Raw genomic sequence first — 19,276 nt, 5'->3', positions numbered from 1 at the left:
CTATTAGGAAAGCTCACTGCAGAGCTACATAGCTCAGGGAGGCTTTGAAAGAGCACTTTAACTGTGAGTCACAGTAATGTGTTGTGGTGTACTGTGCTTTACATGGCCCTGCTGTTTTGGGGGCTGTCACGAATTGTGTGGTGCTTGGTGTAAATCTATGAATATAACACTGACAATGCACCTATTAATTCTGAGGTGCTTTCTGCACATTTATGATTATTACGCTGTTTGTCACTGATCCTATGAGTTGTGTCACACTGTACAGTAACAAGTAAGTGGGTGCTTGCAAAATTGCTAGGCACTTTGCAGCATATGTTGTTGAACTAATAAAGATGAATTATTTTCCAAACAATAGAATTTATTCACTAACAAAACCAGTTCAAAAAAATCTGTGCTATTTAAAAGCAAATATATTAAAAACTTAATATATTAATGGAACATAACCTAACAAGGGGAAAAAATATTCATGTCCATTTTACCTACACATACAGCAAACATGGTTTTCACAGGTCAACGTATGAGAAGCTGTTATTGTCCGTAATGTCCCCTGGAGTGGAGTGGTAGGGGTAGTGCGGTGGCCCCTGATGCCATGTGGAATGTTATGGGAGGTGTAGGGAGGTGCTGCAAAGAAGTTCTCCATGGACTGCAAAGGGAGGCAAGCCAATGATTGTAGGTCCATAAGAGCCTGCAGGATCTGTGTTTGCTGCTGGAGAAGCGCCATTATGTCCTGATGCATCTCCCACTCCTTTTCCTGCTGGGACTTTCTCCTCTCTGCTCTTTCCTTTTCCATGCTGTCTGCAATGTTCACCCTCCAGGCCCTTTGCTCACAGTCCGATGCAGTGCTGGCTTGCAGGATCTCATTGAACATGTCATCCCAAGTCCTCTTCTTTCTCCTCCTTATCTGGCTCAGGCATTCCACAGGTGTTGAGGGGGAGCACCTCAAGGCCTCAACAGCAGAAGCTGCAGATAAACACAGGTGTCATTGTCAGTATGGTCACAATGGAAAGTGAAAGTTAAGATTCAGAACTCCCTTCCCTTGCTCCCCTAAAGTTCTAAACTAGACATGCTTATTGACACTTCTGCTTCGGACTGCTTGTGCATGGCACGACTCACAGCTCCAGCCATGGTGAGTATGGCCCACCGGGGTGAGGGAAATGAGGAAGGAATTGCTCAGTTGCCTGAAACTATGAGTGTAGTGCAATGGTTCTGAATACTGGCAGCATTTTCCACAGGCAGTGGCGATTTTAGCTGATATCTCACTCCTCAGGGTAATAAAGGCAGAGAGAGCACAGCTGCTGCTGATGTCCCAAAGCTGCCCAGGCTTGTATGCTGCTAGTCTGTTTACTGCAGTGGTGCCTGCTGAAGTTATCACTGACTTGAGAGGGAAAGCATCCTACCACTGAGGAAGAAATAAGGCAGCCATCCCTACAAACCTTCAGGAGAGGATTGCAGAGTACCTCCATGAAAGTTCCATTAAGATCTCCCAGGAGGATTCAAGGGACATTCCAATGTACATAAACAAAGTGTTCTGCACGCCCCGCTCCCCCTTACCTAAGTCTACAGCGGAATGAAAAGCAAATAACGCTACTTCTCTTAGCTGTACCGCCACCTCCTCTAGTACAAGTAAATTAATGAAAAGTCAAAAGCTGTGACCTGTTAAGTTGGGGGTGCCATCACTCTAATGGGAAATATATTTACACACTTACCCAAGAGTCCTTCCACTGCATCGGGCTCGCCTGCCACGACTGACTGGACTGCGGTGGAGTTCAAACAGGTCCTGGCTCACAGCATAGCTGGACCCACTAGATGCAGGCCCCCATCCTGCTCCTCTTCCTCCTTCACCTTCTCCTTGTTCCCACGGCCATATGCGGGGTGGTAGTGGGGTCTTCGCCAAGTATGGCCTGCTGCTCTTTGTAAAAGCAGCAGGTCTGTGGCTCAGCACTGGCTGCCTGGCCTTCTGATGTGCCAGACACAGTTCCTTTGCTTACAGGCAGCCCTGCTGCTGGTCCCTGTTGTACCCTTCTTCTGCATCCCCCGTGCAATCTGCTCGTAAATGTCCATGTTTCTACAGCTGCTCCGTATTGTACTTGCACAGACTCGTCTCTCCACAGGCCCAGGAGATCCAATATCTCCTCTGTACCCCAGGTCAGAGAGCATCTGGAGCGCGTAGCCAGCATGGTCAGTTAGGCAGTTGCACACAATAAACGAGAGCTGCTACATGTGCTCGCCAAGCTGGACAATCAGGAAAAGGCATTTAAAAATGTCATAGGGATTTAAAGTGGGGGGAGTCTTCCGGTAAGTATGAGCCCTGGGCAGTGGAGTTCACAATTGTGACCACAGCAGTCAGTGTTGGACGTTGTGGGACAGCTGCTTGAAGCCTGTTAGGCTCAACATAAGTAACACAGTGTCTACACTCGCACTGCGTCAACCTTACTACACCAACCATGGCTTAGTGCCGCTCGGGGAGGTAGTGTTACTGCGTCGCTGTAATGGGTCACTTACAACAGTGGGAGACAAATGTAAGTGTAGACACATGCACAATTAGGTCGACACAAGGCAGTTTACGTTGACCTGACTTTGTTGTGTAGATCATGCCTCAGTCTTGCTCCTGCCCCATTGGTTTAAAATATTTAAACAAGGCATTGGTGTCATGAAAGGTGGTGGGAAAGAACTGAAATGCTTACGAAAATTTACTAACAACTCTAGCTGGAGTCAGGAATACTGTGAGATGGATTGATTTTGGCACCCCCTGGCTCTGTTTGGCATTCGCAGACAGAGAAGGCACAGGAAACCGCCTTCCAGGAATCTGCAGAGATACTCTGTCCAGCCACTCTACTGGTGCGCTGCAACCCCAGGCACCAGGTTGCAAACCCCCTCACTCAAATTTGGCCAGCACATGGGGTCACATTGCCACTTCTGTTTGGCGCCCACCATCGGTGAACTGTCAGGCTGGCGGGAGGTTACCAGTGGAGTTCCTCAAGGATCAGTTTTGGGACCAATCTTATTTAATCTTTTTATTACTGACCTCGGCACAAAAAGTGGGAGTGTGCTAATAAAGTGTGCAGATGATACAAAGCTGGGAGGTATTGCTAATTTAGAGAAGGACAGGGATATCCTACAGGAGGATCTGGATGACCTTGTAAACTGGAGTAATAGCAATAGTATGAAATTTAATAGTGAGAAGTGTAAGGTCATGCATTTAGGGATTAATAACAAGAATTTTAGTTATAAGCTGGGGACACATCAATTAGAAGTAACGGAGGAGGAGAAGGACCTTGGAGTATTGGTTGATCATAGGATGACTATGAGCCGCCAATGTGATGTGGCCGTGAAAAAAGCTAATGCGGTCTTGGGATGCATCAGGAGAGGTATTTCCAGTAGGGATAAGGAATTTTTAGTACTGTTATACAAGGCACTGGTGAGACCTCACCTGGAATACTGTGTGCAGTTCTGGTCTCCCTGGAACAGGTACAGAGAAGGGCTACTAGGATGATCCGAGGAATGGAAAACTTGTCTTATGAAAGGAGACTCGAGGAGCTTGGCTTGTTTAGCCTAACTAAAAGAAGGTTGAGGGGAGATATGATTGCTCTCTATAAATATATCAGAGGGATAAATACCAGAGATGGAGAGCAATTATTTAAGCTCAGTACCAATGTGGACACAAGAACAAATGGATATAAACTGGCCACCAGGAAGTTTAGACTTGAAATTAGACAAAGGTTTCTAACCATCAGAGGAGTGAAGTTTTGGAATAGCTTTCCAAGGGAAGCAGTGGGGGCAAAAGATCTATTTGGCTTTAAGATTAAACTCGATAAGTTTATGGAGGAGATGGTATGATGGGATAACATGGTTTTGGTAGTTAAAAATTCATGGTAAACGGGCCCAATGGCCTGTGATGGGATCTTAGATGGGGTGGGATCTGAGTTACCCAGGAAAGAATTTTCTGAAGTATCTGGCTGGTGAATCTTGCCCATATGCTCAGGGTTTAGCTGATCGCCATATTTGGGGTTGAGAAGGAATTTTCCTCCAGGGCAGATTGGAACAGGCCCTGGAGGTTTTTCGCCTTCCTCTGTAGCATGGGGCATGGGTCACTTGCTGGAGGATTCTCTACTCCTTGAAGTCTTTAAACCACAATTTGGGGACTTCAATAGCTCAGACATAGGTGAGAGGTTTTTCGCAGGAGTGGTGGGTGAAATTCTGTGGCCTGCGTTGTGCAAGTCAGACTAGACGATCATAATGGTCCCTTCTGACCTAAATATCTATGAATCTATGATAGTGCAGGGAGTGACCTGCCCATTCTAGCTGGGCTCAGATCCCATTATTGCCGCTGCTGGCCTCAGTGCGCCAGGCCCAAGGCGACCTGCCAGGCCAAGAGCGCAGCGGTAGGAGCCGGGTTGGGGATACTGCTCTCACCAGCAGCGGGGCCAGAGCTCAGAGAGAAGTGGGACTTGGAGCAGCCCTTGACCACATGCAAGGCAGAGCCCCCATTCCCATGGGGAGAGTAGAGACCCCACAGTCCTGGGCCCTTTCTGACTCCCCATTCCCTTACCGCCCTCCCCAACCCCCATTCTCTTAGCATAGTGCCCCCATCGAATCAAGAGGCTACATCTGCCCCTGTCCTGAAGAATCCAGGGATGAGGCAAGGAGTGGGGTGTTCTAGTAAAAGGGGGGGGAGGAAAAAGGAGGCCTGAATAGGCAGAAACCCTGGAGAGGTGTAGGTTGTTCAAGGCCTGAAGATGCAGGAGGGAAAAGAACTGTGGGGAGGGGCAAGAGATTCAGTTGAATAAAACACTTCATTGAAGCGGTAAAGATTGAGACCTGGAGAAAAACCAGAAGGAAGAAGTTTGCTATGAAAGCAGCACCGTGGGTTTGACGCCTGGTGCTTGCACCTGCAGGGCTTCTAGAGAAGGTGGTAGGAAGGCTCCCTGCATCAAGGAGTAAGACCAAGGTGAACGCTGAGCAAAGGACTGTGTTTTTCTGCTTACTTTGACCTTTTGCTATCCCAGACAGGGTGGACTCTAATGCTGGGCTGAAAGGCCACACTCCCAACCACCAAGAATGGGCCTGCCATTCCTAGAGAGTGAGGCACAAACTCTCTACCAGCAGAGGGTGATCGGAGATTGGTGAGCAGAAGCTGAGGCATAAGCTCACTTAAAGCCATAGAGGTAAGACAAATACCTATAACTCATAACAGAAGGATTTCCATATGCTTGGGCCCAGTTCAGAGGTAAATAGATTGATGTAAGCAATTGTACAATAAGCAACTACAGCCCTGATCCTACACAAATCTGCTTAATTCTAGCAATGTGAATGGCCCATTGACTTGAATGGGACTATTTTGTTTGCATATAGTTAAGCACGTGCATAAGTCTTTTCAGGATGGGCTCTAAGTTAGTGTCTGGAACATGCTTAGAGGCAAAAGAGGGATTGTAGCCACAGAAACTCCCAGAAAGAAGGTGCAAGAAGGTATACAACTGGAGTTAATCAAATACTTCAAATGAAAAATGTCAATCAAAATTAGGTCTTTTTAAAACAGATTTTTTTTAAATTAAACCTTGAAACTTCTTTAAAAGTTGTCAAACTTTAAAAAACATGATTTTTGTAACCAAAAAAAATCAGTTGGTTGTCCTGCTAAATGTGTAGGGTTTCGTCTGTTTTTTTGGGTGGTTGTGCCCCCCACCTGCCAGAGTTTTGATGGGTCAGCGTCGTCACATAGTGGGATTTTCCAAATAAATAAATAAATAAATCTTACTTTAGGACTCTTATTTATGAAATTTAAAGGGGAGTCAAATATTTCTTTTTTTTTTAAAAAAAGAACTGTTGAAAAGAATTCTGCAGCAAATAGAAATATTGGACAGCTATTAAAGAACAGAACAAAAATGCTTTTTGCCTTTGCCAAAAGAGCTGCAAATCACTTTCTAATCTTTAAACAGCTCTATTTAAAAATTCCCTATTATTCCAGATTTCAGAGTAGCAGCCGTGTTAGTCTGTATCTGCAAAAAGAAAAGGAGTACTTGTGGCACCTTAGAGACTAACAAATTTATTTGAGCATAAGCTTTTGTGAGCTACAGCTCACTTCATCGGATGCATGCAGTGGAAAATACAGTGGGGAGATTTTATATACACAGAGAACATGAAATAATAAACACGACCCTATACCGGAAACCTACTGACCGCTACGCTTACCTACATGCCTCCAGCTTTTATCCAGATCACACCACACGATCCATTGTCTACAGCCAAGCTCTACGATACAACCGCATTTGCTCCAACCCCTCAGACAGAGACAAACACCTACAAGATCTCTATCAAGCATTCTTACAACTACAATACCCACCTGCTGAAGAGAAGAAACAGATTGACAGAGCCAGAAGAGTACCCAGAAGTTACCTACTACAGGACAGGCCCAACAAAGAAAATAACAGAACGCCACTAGCCATCACCTTCAGCCCCCAACTAAAACCTCTCCAGCGCATCATCAAGGATCTACAACCTATCCTGAAGGACGATCCATCACTCTCACAGATCTTGGGAGACAGGCTAGTCCTTGCCTACAGACAGCCCCCCAACCTGAAGCAAATACTCTCCAGCAACCACACACCACACAACAAAAACACTAACCCAGGAACCTATCTTTGCAACAAAGCCTGTTGCCAACTGTGCCCACATATCTATTCAGTGGACACCATCATAGGGCCTAATCACATCAGCCACACCATCAGAGGCTTATTCACCTGCACATCCACCAATGTGATATACGCCATCATGTGCCAGCAATGCCCCTCTGCCATGTACATTGGTCAAACTGGACAGTCTCTACGTAAAAGAATAAATGGACACAAAACAGACGTCAAGAATTATAACATTCAAAAACCAGTCGGAGAACAGTTCAATCTCTTTGGTCACTCGATTACAGACCTAAAAGTGGCAATTCTTCAACAAAAAAACTTCAGAAACAGCCTCCAACGAGAGGCTGCTGAATTGGAATTAATTTGCAAACTGGACACAATTAACTTAGGCTTGAATAAAGACTGGGAGTGGATGGGTCATTACACAAAGTAAAACTACTTCCCCATGTTTATTCCCCCTCCACCCACGGCTGTTCCTCAGACGTTCTTGTCAACTGCTGGAAATGGCCCACCTGGATTATCACTGCAAAAGGTCCCCCCCACCCCGCTCTCCTGATGGTAATAGCTCATCTTACCTGATGACTCTCGTTACAGTGTGTATGGTAACACCCATTGTTTCATGTTCTCTGTGTATATAAATCTCCCCACTGTATTTTCCACTGAATGCATCCGATGAAGTGAGCTGTAGCTCACGAAAGCTTATGCTCAAACAAATTTGTTCGTCTCTAAGGTGCCACAAGTCCTCCTTTTCTATTATTCCACATCTCCTTTCAGCCTCCCATGGTTGCTTCTCCTGCAACATCCCTCGCACGCCCCTCACTTCTAATCATTCAGCATTTATTTAAAAACAAATTTACATTCATGCTGACTTAAGGCTAGATTCTGCACCCTGCAGAACATCTCACAGCTCACACATCCATTTGCAGGATGGATCTAACCCTTAGTGACATGTGACTTACACTACCATTCACATCACCTCTGATTTTGATCCCGTGAAGTTGAATAGAGAGTTGGCATTCCAGACAAAGGAAATGCAAAATATCAAGCCAGATTCTGATCTGTTACCTTGCGCTAAGTCTGCTGATTTCAGCTTTACACACTAGGGACGTGCAAATGTTATGGGCCTGATTCACCACTGCACTGACAACACACTGTGTATTCATATCTGTGCAAACTGCAACCATTCTGACTGGAGAGTATTTCACAGTTGTGCAAAAGGGTTAAATAAATATACATCATACAAAGCAGTGGAGATTTGGTCCCCGAATTTCTTGTATTTTGTTTAACAAAGTACAGTGTAAATGCCTCTTACAAGATATCCGTGTCTTGGTGGTCCTTGTTCTCATACTAGTATTTGGTATTACTACTGGACTCTGCTGCAGTTCTTCTCTGGATTTAGACATGACTTCCCCATCTGAGGAGGAGATTCTATTTATGGGCTTGTCTAAACAAGGAAATTTACTGCTATAACAATGTATACGACGGTAACTCAGTGTCACCACAGGGAGTTGTACTGTTATAATTATGCTGGTATAGTTTTGCTGGTAAATATTCCTGTGTAGACAAGCCCTAAGTTTCCCAGCCAAATATACCTGTCTTCCTGCCTCTCTTGGGGTAATAGGCATGTATGACTAGAATGGGAGGATTTGGTCTTTGCCGACTTACAAATAGAAACATGCTTTGTAAAGTTGTTTTCTGCATTCACGCCTCATGGTTGATGCTAGTGTATAAACCCTAAGATGAAGGTGAAAGGAAATGGAAGCTCGAGATGTAATTCTTGCACTTTTAAAAATGGTTGAATCTAAACCCACTAACTATGTTGAATGTTCAGTGGAAAGTATTAACTTTGATTTTTTCCCTCTAACACTTAACAATCTGCCATGTGTGGTGTTATTTTTGTACTCTATATTTAACATGAGCTACAACCTGCAGTATGCTGTTTTCCTTTTCATTTGTCATAGGCCCCCAATCTTGCAAACTGCTCCCCAGTGGCCGGCCTTTGTGCTTGCAAAGAGCCCCACTGATGTTAACATCTGACTGTGCAGAGATCACCCACATGGAGCAGCCTGCAGGATCAGGGTGACAGCTGACACAGTTTCTTCATGATGTGGGCAGTTTAGTAACTATGGGAAATTGCAATTCCACCCCCGCTCCCCAACACACATCTGTTGCACCTGAAGCTTCACTTTTATTAGAGGGGGATTTCTTTGCCCCGATGAAACAAACCCCTGTTATATTGTTAACCTTAAAAATTCATGTATCTTAGCTTGCTTTTTTACTATTTTTCCTAAGATGTAATACATGTTTAAAATAGTGGTCCGGATTCTGATCTTAGGCAAGAACAGTTTTTAAGGCAGTCAGTCTAACTGCATCAGTATAAATAAGATCAGAATCTGGGCCAGCAACGTTGACTTAGTTACTCTGTATTAACACTAGTGTAACTGACTGGAATTTAGCCCAATGGCATTGCACAGGTGAGAAGAGCTGCATCTGGCCCAATATCAATTTTTTTCTCAAATCTAATAACTTTACTTGTGGAAATTTGAGGACATCTTGTTATTCTGAGACTTACTATTTCAGACAATGCTACAGTAGCATCTTATGCTTGCAGCACCAGGCTCTGGGACTTCAGGGAAACTATCTTCTATCCATTCCTTAAAAGGAATAGTCTTACCTTGCACCAAACTGCTGACTTGTTGTAATCCGAGTTGTGAATGCTATTTAGTGCTTTCAGTGAAAGTTGATCTATTAGAAGTCTATGAGCCAAACTGAGAGTGCTAGTGTAAATCTAATGACATATAAATGACACACTTGAGCGGTAGAACTAGGCAATGGGATTCAGACTGGTCTGTACCAGTGTCATGTTCCAGAGTATGAACAGGGACTACAGTTTGCATCATCTTGTTTAAATAGCATACCAGCTGTATATACCAGTGATACCAGCAAAATTCCAGTGCAAGGCCATGTGCAGCAGTTAAACCTAAAGAGGTTGTCTGTAAATGGTAATGTGTTCTGAAGATGCATTATATGCACTTCACATCACCCACTAGTAGTTTTAATTGTAGCTTTCAAAATAAATCACAGATCCTGTGGCACATCAGAGTACAGCATTTGCATGAGTATTAGATCATAAAAAGGATGTGCCCTTCCACAATTTTCTATGGGCGCCAGCCCCATGTGCTGTGCCAGCCCCATGGCACATTCTCACTTGCCTTTGGAAAAGTGCCTTCAGGGTTTTGTTACAATGCAATGACTAACTTGGCTATTCTGAAAGTGCTGGTTGTCTTCTGCTGTGCAACAGATCAGAATCAATCCATATTGCAAGAGTGCCGCTTATGTCCTTAGCGTGAGCCTGTTTCAGAACCAGGAGTTCCTGGTAATGTATATATCTGTGTCTGTGAAAACTTTTTGATGGGGATAAATAAGGGTATACCCATACTATCTAAATGCTGTAGTGATGGATACACTAGAAATGCCTGAGATCAGGCTAGCAATGATCATTCTATCAGAAGTAAATTAACCTAAGATGAATACAAAAACAAATGTGTTAATGCCAGAATTCACTCCATTTAGAATATTAACCGTAATGTGCAAATTATTTCTAAAACAGGTCTTATAAGAGTTACTCAAAATCACAGGAACAGGATTTGGCTGCATCCTGCATATCATTATGGGAACATGAGTCTGAACTGGGACAAATGTCCTGCAAAAAACAAGTACTGTACTATTCTAACCCAATGAGTACTCTGCAGTGGGCGAGACTGGATGGTACTTTCTCAGTGACTTACAATACTGTTGCCTTTTCTGGACATTATTATTTATTTATAATGCAGTGGCACCTATAGGCCTCAGCGCAGGATCTGGGCCCCAATGTGGCAAGCCTTTTACATACATACAATAAAGACAGTCTCTGCCCCAAAGATCCTGCAGTTTGCATGGCAAAGAACAGATTACCAACCTTCTGAAAGACAGCAGATTACACATGCACAAATTGTCAAGGAAAACTGACTCTTTTTCGCTTTGATATCCTTATTTGATTTTGAATCAACACATTTAAAACAAACAAAACTGTTGCTTAATGCAAATTGGGGCTTGAAGAGGGCAACTAGTCTGGTACTTTCCTCATGTACTGTTCCACTGAAATAGGCCTAGAGGAAGAGTCAATTACCAGTTTGTTTGATTTCCACTTGGGGATGCTGGAACAATTTGTATAGTGGGGGTGCTGAGAGCCATTGAAATAAACTGTAAATCCTGTATATGATGGAAACAAGCCAGGGAATGCGGCAGCACCCCCAGCACCTATGCTTCCACCTGCATGTACCTTGCTGTAAGGGATTTCAAATATCTTGTAAAATGGAAATACTTCAAACCTAAAACCAAACTGTGGCAATGAAATGACTTATACTGAGTGTACCACAGGTTAAGTAAGGGACAAATTTGACTCCTACATCACAGCCACAAACAAAAAGCAGTGGCAGAGTGTGAGCGAAGCTAAGCAGAATAAGAAGAAGATGTAAAGAGCCTACATAGGATGAGAGGCTAAATAAAACAGGAAACCACTCCACTGACTTTAAGTGGGAGTTATGCTGTGAGGAATGCAAGGTCAGGCCTGGCAAGAGGAGTTCTTGCACCCTCTTCTATATACTACATTAATCTAACTAATTCATTTCAACTGTATCCCCTTAATCCAAGCCTCGATTATCTCCAGTGAACCAGTATCTCCAAACACTGCCCTCAGATGCACACACCTGGATCCATTAAGCCAAGTGGCTGCACAGGACTATAAACCAGGGTAAAATTTAGCCTGCTGACATTAAGAGTTGCACTGAGGGTTTTGATTAGCTTTTGTTGTTTGTTTGGTTTTATTGTTTTTCTAAAGCCTACTATTGGTTAACATTTCAAATTGTCCAAAGTAGGTGGAAGGAAGGTCATTTTAAACTATATACAATCTTACGTCAAATGTGTTGTTGAAAGAGTGGGGTGAAAAGAATGGGGTGAGCTGCGGTTTGTTTGGACTAAAGGAATCAAAGAATGGACATCTTTCAGACTTATATTGAAGATATAAAATTGATACAGCAACAGACCAGAATTTTCACGGTGGGAAGTGTCCATGCATAGATCATTAGAAATATTTTACTGAGTAATCCTGATGGGACAAGGCTGCCCATTAATGACACTGCTTTCACCGAGATCATTTGGCAATGGACTCAGGGTGGCAGGGCCATTATGGGTAGCGTCATGCTTAGCACTTCAACCAGCATCACTATCTCCACGGGCCTCAACACAATCAGATGCTGGGACCTCTGGATTTACAATCATGCCAGTAATCTTCTTCCTGATCCTGAAAAGCTTCTGAGCAGAGCAGCTAAAGAGTGGGAACTAAGTGACATCACCAATTCCATGGTTTGTCTTAAACAACCCCTAAGATGTGCACCTAAAGCCATTATCCAATCCTAATGTGTCAATTTCCACCCTTACCTTTCTTTATCATCTATGTAATAAAAGTCCAGTGTGGCAAACCAGGACAAATATAGCCTTGTAATAGCTTGCTGTGACCAGTTTGGCAAGTCAAAAGCAATGCTGAGCAACTTGGCCTCAATACTTGCCTCTAACAGACTGGCTAGAGGAAAATCAGACCAACTTAGCCAAACACTTTCCACAGCCAGGGGAATAAAGCCAAAGTCCAGGGGTGACTAATTGGATCACGTGCTGTGCCTGTGGTCTTCCAATAACTCAACTAAAGCCTCAGACAGAAGTTGTATCTTCCTGTCTCTTGCTATCCTTTTCTCTCTTCTCCGTGTGCATTTGTCTTAAGAAGAGAGAGATTCAGACTAAAAGGAGATAAGCTACCAGCCAAAAGCAACTCTAACTTTCCTCCTCCAACCTGAAGATTTTATGCTATTTGTGAAAACTTTAAAGTAGTGGTTTCTCCCTGTAAAAGACAGTACAAATGGGGGGAGTAATGGGCAGGAATAAGCATTTGTTATAATGAAGACAAACTGATTTTTCTCCCTTTTCTTTAAGTTTCTAACTAGTATAACTTATCACATGTCCCTAGTATAGACAAGGCTTGACTTTCTCCATGATTGAATGATTAGGAAAGCTCTCTCTAAGTCTTGACACACAATGAAATTTCGGACAATTTGTCAGTGTGATTCACCTCCAGGTCTAGAATACACAGTAAATTCGCCTTTCTCTTTTCCATACCCATTTTTGCATAAATGTCTAAATTCCATTTCGTAATGGAAGCAAGCCATTCCAGGCACTGCATTTCAAGGCAAGTATAGCACTTCCCAGGTGATTAAAGCTCCTTGGCCTTCAGCCTTGTGTCTTACAAATACCAATGGAGGTATGCTGTAATCATCCAAAAATGCAGTGCCTGATGTGTCTTATTGCTTAAAATGCTTGTCACATGTTAGTTGGGAGCACTGGACATTTTATTGTCTACAGTAAGAGGAGTAAAAAGAAAAGGAGTACTTGTGGCACCTTAGAGACTAACCAATTTATTTGAGCATGAGCTTTCGTGAGCTACAGCTCACTTCATCGGATGCATACTGTGGAAATTGCAGAATACATTATTATATACACAGACACCATGAAACAATACCTCCTCCCAACCCACTCTCCTGCTGGTAATAGCTTATCTAAAGTGATCATCAAGATGGGCCATTTCCAGCACAAATCCAGGTTTTCTCACCCTCCGCCCCCCCACAGACAAACTCACTCTCTTGCTGGTAATAGCCCATCCAAAGTGAGCACTCTCTTCACAATGTGTATGATAATCAAGGTGGGCCATTTCCTGCAGGAATCCAGGTTCTCTCACCCCCTCACCCCCCTCCAAAAACCACACACACAAACTCTCCTTACAACGTGCATGAAAATCAAGGTGGGCCATTTCCAGCACAAATACAGGTTTTCTCACCCCCCCCACCCCCATACACACACAAACTCACTCTCGGAGAGTGGGGTGGGAGGAGGTATTGTTTCATGGTGTCTGTGTATATAATAACGTATTCTGCAATTTCCACAGTATGCATCCGATGAAGTGAGCTGTAGCTCACGAAAGCTCATGCTCAAATAAATTGGTTAGTCTCTAAGGTGCCACAAGTACTCCTTTTCTTTTTGCGAATACAGACTAACACGGCTGTTACTCTGAAACCTGTCAGTAAGAGGAGTACTGCTCATCTTAATCCTAAAAGAAGTTGCACAGCTAAAGCCCCACATCCATATCAGTTTTATTCTCATATACATTAAGCCCCCTTTGGTCTGAAAGGGGCCTTAGTGTAAATGAGAATCTGCCCTTTAGGCCAGTTAGACCAATTCTTGAATTTTATGAACTAGTGTAACACAAATCTTGCAATGATTTAACTAAACTAAATTGGCTTTCCAAAACCAATGTGGTTAGTCTGGTGCAAGTCTGTTTGTGGACACTTATGCATCCGATGAAGTGAGCTGTAGCTGACAAAAGCTTATGCTCAAATAAATTGGTTAGTCTCTAAGGTGCCACAAGCACTCCTTTTCTTTTTGCGAATACAGACTAACATGGCTGCTACTCTAAAATCTTACTTTGGAACAGAAGTTTCTATCTTAGCCAAGGAGAGGATTTTTTTTTCCAGTGACTCCTACAGGCTTTGGATCAGGCTCTGAAAGTAGCAAGTAACTCTGCATTCAAAGGGCCCTGTGTTGCTACTTCTACTATTCCATTCAATATGATCTTAGACTTACTGAGTTGTTTTCTTAATTCCACTGAGTAAAACAAAACTAAATCTATAGCAGAATTCTTAAACAGTTGAAGAACTAACATTGTAAGGAAAGACTGCACAAACTAGCAATCTACACAGTGAATATTTCAGTAACTTTGCCAGAGATAAACAAACAAAAAACCCAAAATATGAAGGCTTGCAAATCCCGTAAGGTGTGTTGCCCTGAAGTCTGCTTATAGTAGAAATTTTTGAACGGTTGTAGCTACAACCCTGTGATGCCACCCAGCCCCTGTGCAGATACTCTGAACCTGTGCCACTTATCTCCATTTCAAGTTGCCCCAGCCTTTAAGTATGTCTTGGAGTCACTATGACACCTCTCCAGCATCCTGAGAATCCCTTTACTCAAAGAGAAGCCTGCGTGAGTAGTTTAACTCGGCTTTATGGCTGCTTTGCACCTCCCCAGCAATGCAGAAGGGAGTAGTGGAGGATAAGGGCCTGAATTTCAGAGCAGATTTTGCTCATTGTACATGCTATTTAATAAACAAAGACTGAAGGGAATACATTTATTTTGATCCCTTGAGATGTTATAAATCAAAATCATGAGTAGGAGGTTTCTTACTCATGATTGTAAGCCTCCAGTATGTGTAGCTCTTCACAGTGCAGGATCTGTCTGGAAAGTGCACTCTATTATGATATGGAATTCTATTCTCGATTGATAAGATTTTTAATTAACTCTAGTTCAGGAGCAACTGATTTCACAAATAATAGTTTGGGGGAGAGAAACATCAAATTAAAAATAAATGTCTCTTACATTTCAAGACTAAGATATTTTAAAAGATTTCCAACTGAGATAAGGCATATGCAGTAAACAAGCATTTTCAAATAAAACTGAATGACTTAAATGAGTTCAAGAGGTTAATACAAGTTAATTATTAAGGGTCCCTCTTGGTTTTGCAGAGGAATATGCTGCAGATCCCTAGGGATGGGAAGACTAACATGCACATGGTATACTGCAATTCATTGTCATTTACACATCCTCAAACTGCTCCACACCATGGAGAACAAAGAGTTGTCATATCAGGTGTTGAAAGGAACTGGGCCAAGCCCCAGAGCAACTACTCCCTATGCCCTACTGGCCAAACAGCTGCACTGCAGCACAAGTTATCCTGACAACATACTGCAGCTCCCAGGCTGGAAAAACAGCTCCTATGCACTACAAAGCTGTGACACAGGAATTTGGAGGCATACAGTCAAGTGGCACATACACATAACCACCATTCTCGTCTTTCTTGTCATGCATAGCTCTAGGACTTAGGTGTAAAAGCAGCGCATTGCTGCTGAAGTGGATATGAGAGAGGAGCTTACGACTGTTGGACAGCTGCATGTAATCAATGAGCCGGTGTATTTTCTGCCAATTGTAACATCGGAGTATGTACCTAGCTAAGGTCTTTCTAATAGATCTATTGAGGCCACCAGTTGTATTTACTTGTATCAGTGGCTGTAATGGTGCTTTGCCAACGTGCACATTGTCTGTAGGCAATTTCTACCTGGTGTGCAAGGTGCAGCTACTTGGATCTGTGTATTGAACTTCAAAATATCACCTGCACTGCCCCTTCCTGCTCATGCTAGAATGGGCGACAAGAAGTCAACAGGGAGGAAGGTTGCTCTTGTGGCTGAGGCACTGGACTCTGATTCAGGAGTAGAATTCCTGACTCCACCCAGACTTTTTTATGTGACCTCACGCAAATCACCCCTCTCTTCACCTCAGACCTCATCTGTAAAAATAGGGATAAACATACTTCCTGTGTCTGTCCTGTCTGTGTAGGTTGTAAATTCTTTAGGGCCAGCCTCTTTCTTAACATGTGCCCGTACAGTGCCTTGCACAATGGGATACAGCTCTCTCTAAGGGCCTATAGATGCTACTTAAAACACATGTAAATAGTCACAGCAACACTCCTGCAGGAGTAGATGATAAATGGAGGATAGCATGCAGGGGTGGTACAAACCCTCCGCAGGTGTCTTCCATGGCTAGCCCTTAGCCCTCCTCCTGTCAAGCAACCAACTGAGCTCTGGCACTCTGCAAAGTTAAGAAACATGAAGACTGGCTTGCTTTTATTTCTTTGTATTTTTTTTAAATTCTATCCAACAAAGTAGTCCTTCTCTTATGGAAATATAAGGGATTGGGCTCAAATAAAGTAGAATAAAGTACACCAGTGACATTTTAGTAAAAGATATGGCTTTATTTTAATTAGTTGGAGAATATATATATCTCATTTTAGTCTAACAGTGTATCCATGAATGTGTGTGGCTGCTGTTTAAAGGCTAATAAACTTTCTTGCTTCACCCGTATGACATCTAGCTTGCAGACCGCATTGTAACAAAGGAATATACACTCTTTAAAAGTTCAGACCCTAAATTACTGGCAGTAATGCTATATTCAGCCTGGACAGTGGCTATCAACAAGAGATCACTACTGCAAAAGGTTACTCCTATTTCATTTCAGCAAAACAAAGTTACACACTTGGAGTCCTAATGCTTGACTTTGCTCGTGTATTTACACTTATTGAAATGAGTGGGACTCATCAGGTGCATATGTGTTTGTAGCATCAGGGTTGTGGGTTCCAATTTGGCCAAGTAAGTCAATGGCAAAATGCCCACTGATTGCAACTGGAGCACAATCAGACCCCTGAGGCATAAATGGAAGTGACTCTAACTATAAACCTTTTAATCCCAGTGTTCTGATACAAATATCTTTTAAAGTGCTGCACTCTATGCTCGTCTCTGCGTTCATAATGGGACATCAAAAAACAAGTGTAGGAAAAGTTTATTTTTTTATTCAAATATTATAATGAAGGACAAAATTTTGCCTTAAGTGATGTATGAACAATTCCTGCTTTAGTCTATGAGACCTCTGTGAGTATTAGAGATCTGAATGTGACCGTGAATGCATGATTCATGCAAGAAATATTTTCTCAAACTGTTTGATCTGAATACACACCAACAAATGCTGTCCCACTACACATGACTATCAAGAAAGAAAGAGAGGGTATTGCTCACACATTTCTTTGAAATCTATCATTTATTAATCTAACACATGGAAAGGGCCTAGATCCTCAGCTGCTATCAAGCGGAATCCCTCTGCTGAAATCAACGTAAGGAATGTAATGTAGTAACAATCGTGTAATGCAAGAGACCTAAAATATTGAATTGTTCTTCTTTCCCAAATACGATGTAAGAATTAACCTTCACAGAAAGAGACATATATATGCTAAGATAACCATATTGAAAAATCAGAAAGTTTTAATAACTGTTTAACTGTATACAAGCCAACAAACTAACTACACACAGTCACTGTTTTGTTCCATTCTCTGCTTTGTGCCACCAAAAACCCATCCAAACAAACCACCTCACAGACCTGCAGTTGCACAAAAGTCCCCAGCTTCCCAGGACTTCATTACCTACATTAACTATACAGGTCTCAGCACTGCCATCTAGTAGAAAGCAATAGTCTACCATGGCGTTGGCTGTCACATCAGCTCGAAAGGCAGCATTATTCCAGGAGAGCATAGCAAAGCTGTTGCTATTTTACTGCAGTGAGTAGTTATCAGGTTAACCATCCAGTACGTGATTCGAAACCAATTTCCCCCAAACCCTGGGTCCTGCCAGCTGCATTATGTTCATCCAGAAAGATCCGTTAAACAACTATATTAGCCTAGGTTTGTTGTGTATTTTGAACGCATTACTTCTGATTTTTCTATTGAAAACACTCCCCCCAGACACACACACACACACACACCCCCTCTGCACATCGCAACAACAGCCCAGCTCCTGCTCGCAGCTGGAAAAGACTGGGGGGGGGGGGAACCGGAGTCCCCTAAGTATTCGTGCCCAGGGGATGTAAACAGAGTTGGAGAAAATGGGTCTTATCGATCACTCGGAATCTATACGGCCGCCTTCAATGCTGCTTGCAGATTTACAGCCAGATGCGTGGAAATCGGAGCAATTTCCCTACCTCCCTGGCTTTGTCTCTTCCCCCCGTCACTCAGCACCAGCGGGGTTCATTTATTTAGCGGCTGTTCACCCTCCAAGATGAACCAAACGCAGCCCCCACCCCAGGTCCGTAGCCCTGCCTGGAGCTGGGGCTGCTGGTGCATCGCTCCCCGTGGAGCAGCGGGAGCAGCCAGCAGGGCGAGATGGGAGCTGGGACGCGGCGGGGGGAAAGGCATGCAAGGGAGCTGAGCGGCTGCACGCGCGCACACACACACACACACACACTCTCACAGACACACACACCCCGGACGAACGCGCACGAACTGAACCAACCAGTGCGGCCCGATCCTGCCCCTCGCTCGCCTCTCACCATCGAGCGCAAGCTGGTCCCGTCGCTCCTGGGAGCCGCCACCGCCGCGCTGCACAACCAGCCTCTCCCCCCCCCCCCCCCAGTCCTTCCCCCAGCCTTTCTCCAGGGCTCCCCGCAGCGCTGCCGCTGCTATGCATGCTGCCCCCCCCGCCGCCGCCCCCCAACCTGGCTCCGTCCCTCCCGCCCCGCTCAGGTACGGAGGGCGCACAAAGAAAGAGCCCCCGCCTCACTCACGCGGCAGGAGAGCGCAGCCCAGCCGGGCGAGGAAGGCGACGCGAGGGCATGTGTGTGTGTCCTGCACACCGCACAGCCCCCTCCCCGCGTCCGCCCCGGCTCCATGCAGGCGGCGAAGCCCCCCACCCTGCCGCGCGCGGCCAGTCCCCCTAGCACGGCGGAGCTCCACCCCCCATTGCAGCCCCCGAGCCTGCACAGCCCCCAAACGCTGACTCGTCCCCACCCCTCTGGAAACTGCAAAAAAAAAAAAAAAAAAAAACCCATCCCCACAATGCAAAACTTCCCTAGCCCCTTAGACGCTTCAGGGCACCCACCCACCCCCTCCACATTTTAAAGCCCCACCCCACTAC

At 44.1% G+C, this 19,276-nt stretch overlaps 1 protein-coding gene across 1 annotated transcript in view; it reads right to left on the bottom strand.

Moving 5' to 3' along the window:
* The window catches only part of IGSF22 (immunoglobulin superfamily member 22), a 197,629-nt gene extending 178,562 nt beyond the window's left edge, over positions 1-19,067 (bottom strand). The window contains 1 exon segment of the mRNA XM_074954876.1: positions 18,927-19,067. Coding sequence (XP_074810977.1) covers positions 18,927-18,976 — 50 coding nt within the window. The 5' untranslated portion in view covers positions 18,977-19,067.
* Between the last annotated feature and the right edge of the window lie 209 nt (positions 19,068-19,276).

This window comes from Natator depressus, chromosome 6 (assembly GCF_965152275.1).
Source record: "Natator depressus isolate rNatDep1 chromosome 6, rNatDep2.hap1, whole genome shotgun sequence".
Lineage (NCBI taxonomy): Eukaryota > Metazoa > Chordata > Testudines > Cheloniidae > Natator > Natator depressus.
The sequence above is the reverse complement of the archived record's forward strand: the minus strand, read 5'-3'. Positions and strand labels throughout refer to the sequence as shown.